The sequence below is a fragment of the Arachis hypogaea genome, chromosome 18, assembly GCF_003086295.3.
Source record: "Arachis hypogaea cultivar Tifrunner chromosome 18, arahy.Tifrunner.gnm2.J5K5, whole genome shotgun sequence".
In the NCBI taxonomy this organism is placed as follows: domain Eukaryota; kingdom Viridiplantae; phylum Streptophyta; class Magnoliopsida; order Fabales; family Fabaceae; genus Arachis; species Arachis hypogaea.
The window spans coordinates 8,874,751-8,884,566 of record NC_092053.1 but is presented as its reverse complement, the minus strand read 5'-3'; the positions used below and the strand labels follow the sequence as shown (position 1 = coordinate 8,884,566).

The following is a 9,816-nucleotide window of genomic DNA, read 5'->3' as shown; positions in this document are numbered from 1 at the left end:
TTTGGTATAAAATATAATAGACTGAGTTATATCTCAATATTATGTTTAGTTTAAGATAAATATGGAGATTGAGAGGTAGATTTAGAATTTAAAAAATTAAATGAAAGTATTTTTGAAAAGATATGTTATTAAAGTTTTAGCTTCTGTCCTAATAAATTTTAGTCCTTGTATCACTATTCTTTAGAGGTACTAAAGAGATTAAAATTTTGTATCCCATGACTGAAATTTTAGTTTTAATATCTAACCACCAAATACAATACTGAATTCCAATTCTCCAATCTCAATCTCAGTTTCTGACTTTTTGAAAACAAAAGTTTTTCTCTTTTGAAAAAAACTAAAAGATGCATAGATATGATTGATAAAGCATCCACATAATGTTTTAGTAGTTTTTAAAAGGATCACAATTACAACAAATTTGGTCACTACTGATCTTATTAGCTAATAATTAATAACAACATGAAATACAGAACAGCCTTTCTCTCCCTCCATTGTTTGCTGTGCACTTTCCATTCATGTTTAGCAAAAGATTTCTTGAACGTTGGTGAAAACATAACCGGAACAACAAGTGTTCTTTCTTCAGCCAAGAACAAATTCGTACTAGGCTTCTTTTCTCCTCCTGGAAGCCCTACAAGAAGTTACCTAGGAATATGGTACAATCAATCACAGTATCCAGGACCGCAAACAGTAATATGGGTTGCCAACAGAGACAATCCTATTTCAAATCCCAACGTTGGAGTGTTTCGAATTGCCAATGATGGAAGAATCACTGTAACAGATACATCAGGTTCTGGCCAAACATGTTATTGGTCTTCAAGGAATGAAGCTTCTACGTCAAGAAACAGGACAGTGAAGCTATTCGATTCTGGGAACCTAGTGCTGATGATGGTACTTGACGAAGCCATCATCTACCAAAGCTTCCTTCACCCCACAGACACGTTTCTCGCCGGCATGAAAATGGACTCGGAGGTGAAACTAACTTCTTGGAGCAGCGATGATAATCCTAGAACTGGATCATTCACTTTTCAGATCGCCGGGGACGGTGATGACTACAGCTACAAGTACAAGTACAACCCTTCTTATGCTATCTTAAAGAATTGGCAACGCTATTGGGAGAGTGGGAAGCACTTGGATTCAGATTTCGATGCCATAATATCTTACATGCTCACCAACTTCAGCACCGGAACAAACACTTCTGACAACTTTGACAACACCATGTTGGTGATGAAGAATACCGGAGAGCTTAAGCTTCTGGTTTGGGACAGCTTCGGACACGATTGGTTGGTTCGGTGGAAGGCTCCGGCGAGCCCCTGCGACCAGTACAACTTTTGCGGCCACTTCACAAGCTGTAACGGTAATAACTACAAACCTTGTAACTGCTTACCTGGCTTCAAGAGAGCAGAAGTTAGCGATGAGAACAACGGATGTGTTAGAAGGACAGCCACAGAAGAATCATGTGGTGGCGGCGGAGGAGAAGGTAGAAGTGCTTTCTTGGAGTTAGTTAAGGTGAAACCTGGAATCCCGGATGGAAAATACCCTGCAGAGAATGAATCAGAATGCAAAGAAAGATGCCTTCAGAACTGTAGTCACTGCCAGGCGTATTCCTATGTTGAAGCTGATGTCAACGGTTACAGGTGTTGGATATGGACACAGGAATTAGATACAGTTCAAGATGTTGAAGATGATCACCTTCGTAACCTCTTCGTCCGCCTAGACAAATCAGATATAGGTATATATTTGTCTAACTGAGAACTCTCAGATGATTTGATATGTTTAACTAAATTGTTATTTAACCACTGCTCGCAGAGCCAACTACAAGAACCTGTGAACCTTGTGGGATAAACACAGTTCCTTATCCGTTAAGCACTGGGCCAAATTGTGGTGACCCCAGTTACTTCAACTTCAGTTGTAACCGCTCAACAGATCAGCTTACATTCATTACTAGAACTTCCACGAGTGGCACTACTATCCATCATAAAGTTACTAGCATGGATGTTGAATCCAAAAAGTTCGTTATTCAAGTTGACCCCTCAGTCACTTACTGCACATATGAGACATTTAGCAGCGATGAAAGTCTCCACATTGGATCTCCATTTAGTGTGACCAATGATTGCCTTGACGAAGATGAAATAGAGGTCACTTGGGAACCGCCACATGAACCAATCTGCACTCACTCACAAAATTGTGAGGGATGGAATCATTCAACTTGCAAAGCAACAAGAAATGGAACGAGGTGCATTTGCGATGTCAATTATCGTTGGGATGGTGATTCTCTAACTTGTAAGCAAGGTAATCAAACTAATAACATATAAGTTTCTATATAGTTTAAAATAACAAGAAAACAAGTTTGTTTGATAAGTAGTTTACATTTTTTTTTTAAATATGGTGTTCGTTCTCTTTCTTCTTCTTCTGTAGTTCCTAGTAAAGGAAATTCAAGTGGCAAAACATATTTGATTCTTGGAATAACTCTTACAAGCGTGATTACTCTGGCATGTGCAATTATCTTTGCTTACTTATGCAACAGAAAAAGGAAGGAAGGTAACTGTTTCAATTACTTTAGAATTTTGAATAGGTTTGGAAAACTTTTGTTTTATCAGCACAAATACAGTGGATATTTTATTTGCCTATTTAACTACTATTTCAATTCAGACAAGAAAAGCAATAAGAGAAATCGAGGGCGCTTATTTGACAATGAAAAGGATGTGAAGGATTTGATTGAGGAGGAGGGATTAGAAGAAGAAGACAATGAAGGCATAGAGGTGCCTTATTTTGATTTTGAAAGTATATTAGAAGCAACAGATAACTTCTCAGATGCAAATAAGCTTGGACGTGGAGGCTATGGACCTGTCTATAAGGTGAATATACGATATATCTCTGTTTGAGTTAGTTACTTTAGTTTCTTCTTAACCATTTGTTTTTATGGAATTCCTCACCAAAATTTTGATGATGTCATCTATTGATTTTTAATTTTAGGGTAAGCTCCAAAATGGTGAAGTTGTTGCGATAAAGAGGCTTTCAAGTATTTCATCACAAGGCTTACATGAATTTAAAAATGAAGTTGTTTTGATCGCTAAACTTCAACATCGAAATCTTGTTCGACTAAGGGGCTATTGCATTAGAGGACAAGAAAAAATTCTAATTTACGAGTATATGCGGCACAAGAGTTTAGACTCGATTATATTCGGTTAGTATTACAATACATAAATACTCATTTATAGTTTCATATATCATAATTTTGCACTTAATTTCTTTGACATCATGCCAGTTAAATGAGAAAAAAAATGGTGTGACAATGAAAATCTAAAAATAGTGTCTATATGTGTTCGTTTACAAATATATTTATTAACATTATTTATGGTGCATTTCAAATATATCATGTTTACTAATTGCATGATTTCTTTTTATCGAAAATGAACATCTAAGCAGATCCAACACAAAGTGTATTTTTGAATTGGCAAATCCGGTTCGACATCATTGTTGGAATTGCTCGAGGAATGCTGTATCTTCATCAAGATTCTAGATTGCGAGTAATCCATAGAGATTTAAAAACCAGTAATATTCTATTAGATGAGGAGATGAAACCAAAAATTTCAGATTTTGGATTGGCGAAAATAGTCACAAATAAAGATATCGAAACTGACACAAAGAGAGTAGTAGGAACTTAGTAAGTTAATTTTAATTCATCTTATTGAGAATCTTAACAATTTTAATTAGTTCCAATACAAAAATAAATAGTTTTTTTTTTATAAATTATACCAACTTATTCTAAATTTTTTAGTGGATATATGTCACCGGAGTATGCAAGAGATGGACGTTGCTCGACCAAATCTGATGTTTTCAGTTTTGGTGTAATCATACTTGAGATTATCAGTGGAAAAAAGAATACAAAATTCTCCCAATACGACGAATATCTAAGCCTTTTGGATTATGTAAGTTGTGTTTCACATGTTGAAGTCTTTGTTTTCTTTCCATTTAATTTCTTTTATGCAATCTAGCTAATTAGTATCATGATTATTTTGCTAACAAATTGTTCCAGGCTTGGACACTATGGACACAGAACAAGTTGCTGGAGTTAATGGACAAGTCTTTAGGTGAAAGTTGCAATGCGAATCAATTTATTAGATGCGCACATATTGGACTCTTGTGTGTACAAGATGATCCAGGTGATAGGCCAACCATGTCAAATGTTGTGACATTGCTTGACAGTGAGACTGCAACCATTAAAACTCCAAAACAACCAACTTTTTTTGGAGGCAGAAGAGCCCTCTCCACCACAACTTCTTCAAGTAAACCTGAAACAACTTCCAGCAGACCAGAAATAACAAGTATTCAATTTGATAGTACTAGTAGCATTCTAGAAGGTCGGTAGAACATGATGATCAAGGCGTTTATTTCTTCTTCTTTCTAGTTTGCTCTGTGCACAGTGCGTGGCTTCGTATTTCTTCTTCTTTCTAGGCATGCGTTTTTATGCAAACTTATATTCATGATATGTTTTATTTTATTTTTTTTCCAAAGTTAGGAGTGAAACTGGCTATTTCTAAGTGAGTATAAAGAAAATATGCCATTTGAACTATAATTCGTTGGCCATGATATGCTTTATTATCATTATCACGTATGTTTTATTTCATTTGTTGAGTCATAATATATAGAGTCCTTGTTGTTCAGGATATACATGGAAAGTAACACGTTTGTGTTTATTAAACAAAATAATAATAATAATAAAGGAACAAATGTTTGTTATTTGATTAGTTTGTTCTCGGGATTGCTCTTGATAATAAAATATAAAATAATTAAATTAAATAAAACAAGAATAATTTTGCTGGTTAAATTAATCATTTGTGTATAAAACTGTTTTTAAACTAATGATTAATCTGTCGCGAATTAGAACTTTAAGATTTACTGCTAGTCAATAAAATATTGTATATATAAAATAAAATTTAAATTTTTAACACTTTATTAAGCAGATGAATGAACAATACTCATCAATCAGAATCAGTTATTTTCATTCCTTACTTATACATTAGTTTTCAAGGGATGGATTTGCATTCCTTTTTGAATGATTGATGATTGATCACACAAGCATATCATCCTATGCACCTACCCAAACAAGAAATTAAAGACCTTACTTTTTTTCTTTTTCTCTTTGAAAAAAGAAAAAAAAAGTGAAATGAAAAAGAATTACGTGGAAAACATTGGAAGGACTAATAAGTAATAACAGTAGTAATGTGTGGCAAAAGAGTCATCGGCAATGTGCTTAACGACTAAAGTTTACTAATAGGTATTCTAATTTCACATAATCATTCTCTAACTTTTGCTCTCAGAAGAGGATAAGACACTAACAGCCACATTTTGTATGGAAGTACAGGAGATCATCGTAACGTGGGGGACAAATGTCGAAAGATCGTGTTCAATAATATATACTAACTACAATGAATAAGGATTTTTATAATGATAAAAAATCGTTGTCATAAATCGAAAAATTGTTTCTAAAACTTTAAACAACACTTTAACAACAGTTTTTGACCTGTGAGACAAAGAAAACGAAGCAAATACAGAAAGAATAGTGGAAGCTTAGTAAGTTGACTAGATACGCCATAGCGTGACTGAAAATTTTATGTTGTTATCATTACTCATCAATATATTACAGTGGATATATATCTTTAAATATGCAATGGATGAATTTTTTTCAACCAAATAGGATATTAGGATGTTTTCAGTTTTGGTGTAGCCGTGCTTGAGATTATTATCACTGGAAAAAAGAACAAAGAATTCTCAGTCCGACCAATTTTTAAGCCTTATGGGTTATGTATATATGTTTAGTTTGTTTTATTTTATTTTATTTTGTTTCTTTCTTTCAATATTCTTCAGCAATCTATTTTTCTCGTCATTAATTTTTCCAAAAAAAAAAATCAATGCAGACATGGAGACTATTGATAGAGGATAAGTTGCCTGACTTAATGGACATATCTGTAAAAGAAAGTTGCAATCAAATCAGTTCATCAGGTGTGCACAAATGGACTGCTGTGCGTACAAGATGATCCACATGATCGACCAAGCATGTCTGATATTGTGACACTTCTTGTCAGTGAGAATGCAACCATTTCATATCCAAAACAACCAACTTATTTTCGGAGCAGAAGCCTAGTTTCTACGAACTTTTTATTTTTAATATGATGAAAGGAATGGTGTATAGCTGGGATGTGGGGGTGTATGGTGATTTACTGGTGTATGATGACTGTTTAAGAGAAATCGGACCGTCCGATTGGAGGTACTGAAAACCCTGGGTCCGATTTGTGTACCTCCAGAAAACTCTGGGTCCGATTTGTGTACTGGCAGAAAATCTTGGGTCCGATTTCAGTATCCAAAAAATTTTGCAATGAAAACCCTGGATCCGATTTCAGAAAACCCTGGGTCCAATTTGTGTCCCTCTCTCTCTCCAATGAAATCGGACGGTCCGATTTCTTCCCACTGTGATACGAAAATAATAGGATAAACAAGACAAGAATTGAAATTAAATAAAAAGATACATTGAAATTGAAATAAAAACAGAAAGATAGGTTGAAATTGAATACAAAAAGAATCACTCTACTTTCTATCCAATTTCTTGACGCAACAAGAAAGGGACTCCTCAACCTAACTTGTCAACGCCATAGTTTGGAAATTGAATCGAAGGGACTTCTCAACCTTCTACTCAATTCCCCGATGCAACAAGAGAGGGACTCCTCAACCTCAATTGTCCACACCATGGTTTCATCACGAAACCAAAAAGAGGTTTTCAAACCTCTAAAAATTCTATGCTACGACTACAATAGCTAAGGAGGTATTTATAACCTCTTATTAGGTTAAAACAAAGAAAAACCCTAAAACCCATAAACATAAGGCCCAATCTAGTAATTAAATAAATAAAATCAAAATACATTAAATTAAAATATTCTAAAAATGTAAACTAATATCTTCTAAATAACACTTGAACTCTTCATATCACGAACATTTGAAGCACGTATTATTCTCCTCCTCTTCAAAAAGATTCGTCCTCGAATCTTGTAGGTGAAAAAAAATAATATATGAAAAGGACAATAATTACAAAGAAGATAATTTCTTTTTTTTTTTGTTTTTTCTTCTTTTTTTTTTCACTTTATGCTTCTTTTTTTTTTAAACAATAATGAAACGCAAACAAAAACAATAACACAAGAACAAAAAGAAAGACGCGACAAACACTAGGCTCTTTTTTTTATGATAAAAGAAGAACAAATATAGATTAAAAAGAATTAATCTAATACCTAAGCTCTTTGATACCAAATGATAAAGAAATAAGAAATAAACATGTAACATCTCAATTTGTTTTAAAATATTTTACATATACCCTTTAATTTTATTAAAATACCTAAACTACCCTTTACCCCTTTTCTAAACCCTAACCCTCTCCTAACACACACACATACCCTGCTGAGAATGAAAGAAAAAAAAATAGCGAGAGAAAACAGAGAGGGAGAAGAAAGGAAGAAGAGGGCGAGAAGGGGGTGACACCGGTGAGGCTAGACGTCGCCGTCGCTGCCGCGGATCAAGTAGGGAGAGGGAGAAGGAGTTCGAAATAGGGAATGGGGGAAGGAGAAAGGAAGAGGCGCGAGAGAGGAGGTGCTGTCCCGCCGTCCTCGCCATCGCCCCTGGAGACCGTCCCTGCCGCTGGAAGTGGAGCTTCGTTATTACTGTCGCGGTTGCAGGTATGGGGCTTCGAAGAGAGAGAAACACAATGACTAGAGAGAGGAGAGTCTCGCGAGGAGGGGGAGCTGGTACACCTCCGCCGTTGTCGCAAGCTGCGCCACCGCGCCTCTGGTCACCGGGGATCGCGCTGACGTCGCCGGAAGCCGCTGTTGGAACCTCTGCAAGTTTGTCCTAGCTCAGCTTTGCTTCTGTCTGTTCTGTTCTTGCCAGTGGGGGGTCACCAGAGCTGCTGATGCTCCATCCTCTTATTTCCTTTGGTAAGACTAAACTTGTTCTATCTTGTCTTGCCATAAAGTTCTATTATTGACTCTGTCCTATCATGTTTGTTGTCCCTTTTGTCTTTGCTTAGTTTTAAACCACCGTAGGCTATTAGATTCGCTGCCATTGTTATTGTGGTTGCTCTATGTTATTGATACTGTAATAACCAGAAAAAAAAATAGATAAGACGTGGGACCCACTCCTAAGTATATTTTTTCCTTCTCTAACCCTAGCCCCACACTCACTCACCTCTCACCGCCGCACACACCTTCACTCACCTCATACCCTCTTTCTCACAACACACACCCAGATTCAACAGAAAAAGAAAGAAAAGGGAAAGAGAGAAGAGGGGAGGTCGCGAGAAGAGAAGGGAGGAGGAAGGAGGGAGGAGGGAGCTGTCCACGCCGAGCTACCACACGAGGAGAGAGAGAGCCACGCCTCGTCACCGCCGGCCTGGAGCTCACCATTCGTGACCCGTCGCGCCGCCGCCTGCCGCGTTCAGCTCGCTGCCGTCGCGTCGCTTCAGAGGCCAGAACCGAGAGATGCGTCCGAGAGAGGGGACGAGCGCGAGAGAGGAGACGAGGAAGGACAGCCGCCGCGTCTTGCTTCCGTTGCTGCTGAGCTTCAACCGCCGCCATGCCAAGTCGCGTCGCCATTGTTGAGACAGAAGAGAGAGCTCGAAGAGAGAGAAACAGAATGTGCGAGAGGAGCCGCTGTGAATAGAGGGCTGTTCCGTCACCGGTCGCCGTTCGAGTGAACCTTGGTTGGTAATGGAACCGTTACTGTCAATAACCCAATAACCCAAACTATCGCAGCTCCACCTTGTCGCTACCCAAATCTAAACCCTACGCTCATTCGTTCCATTTTACTTCAATCCTCCTCACCTTGGATTTTGGCACCCCGGGTTCGGTATCTTCGGTCCCTTGGGACCAAGTTGTGAGTAGGCTTTACATTTATAATTGTTTGATTGTGCATCTATAATTATTTTGACATATATCTATTATGATATTTGAATTATACTCATTATATTTGTCTAGAACGGTTTTAAATTGATTAGAATAATTGATTTATTAAAATTGAATAATTCATTTTTATGAAGTTTATACTTTCGGAACTATACATGAGATCATATATATTTTTTATAAAATTTTGCATTATTTTAAATTGATTGATCTTATCTGAATATCTGTTTTTGAGACCATATATATTTTTGATGAAGTTTTGCATTATTCTAAAATGTTTGAGTTTACTTGAACATCTGTTTTTGAAGCATTAAAGTATTTGTTGGTATTTACTTAGTTTAAAGATTGTGAAATATATTTAAAATGTGTTTTGATTGAAAAAGTATGATTGGAAAGGATTCTGATGAGAAAGTATAATATGATTTGATTTGATTCGATATCTTATATATTTTAAAGATCAAGGATTTGTTGTATTTGAAATTATATGTTTTGAATTGGTTTGGGAGGCTCGTATTAGAAAACCGTAGTTAACGGCGGTTATGACGTTAACTTAGATGCATCTAACTCAGACTCCAGCTAGCAGGGGTGTTGCTAGCCTAACGTGTAGGCCACACGTTAGATCTGTTATTCTGTTAGGACACACAAGAGGAAAGGGCTACCCATAGAGGTGAAGCCGCCCAAGTGTGGACTTTTGATTTGATTTCTGTATGAGAACTCCCTTATTGATTCATTTATTATTATCAACTATTATTTTCTAATTAAAATTACTTTGATATAATGTTTATATGGTCTCATGTCGATTATAGATGTATTGTCTAGTCACTGAGTTGCAAAACTCACCCCGTTTTTCTAAAAACATTTTTCAGGAACAATTACT

General features: G+C 36.4%; 1 protein-coding gene across 2 annotated transcripts; it reads left to right on the top strand.

The window, feature by feature from the left end:
• Positions 1–347: 347 nt before the first annotated feature.
• On the top strand, positions 348–4,573 carry LOC112772258 (G-type lectin S-receptor-like serine/threonine-protein kinase At4g03230). Of its 2 annotated transcripts, XM_025817162.3 has the most exons (8): positions 351–1,726; positions 1,804–2,286; positions 2,413–2,535; positions 2,647–2,852; positions 2,971–3,181; positions 3,424–3,661; positions 3,776–3,926; positions 4,034–4,573. In XM_025817162.3, exons 1-8 carry the CDS (start codon positions 457–459, stop codon positions 4,364–4,366), a joined length of 3,015 nt encoding a protein of 1,004 aa, XP_025672947.1. In that variant the 5' UTR covers positions 351–456; the 3' UTR covers positions 4,367–4,573. The 2 variants fall into 2 exon arrangements, 1 of the variants encoding a protein (XP_025672947.1); XR_011876640.1 differs by lacking the exon at positions 3,424–3,661 and having other exon boundaries at positions 348–1,726.
• The last annotated feature ends 5,243 nt before the right edge of the window (positions 4,574–9,816 follow it).

What these genes read in the sequence shown, in the direction of transcription:
- LOC112772258 (XM_025817162.3), top strand. Translation starts at nt 457, where the DNA reads ATGAAATACAGAACAGCCTTTCTCTCCCTCCATTGTTTGCTGTGCACT. An exon ending in TTCTCTAACTTGTAAGCAAG is followed by an intron (nt 2,287 to 2,412) that starts GTAATCAAACTA and finishes CTTCTTCTGTAG; the next exon opens with TTCCTAGTAAAGGAAATTCA. An exon ending in CAACAGAAAAAGGAAGGAAG is followed by an intron (nt 2,536 to 2,646) that starts GTAACTGTTTCA and finishes ATTTCAATTCAG; the next exon opens with ACAAGAAAAGCAATAAGAGA.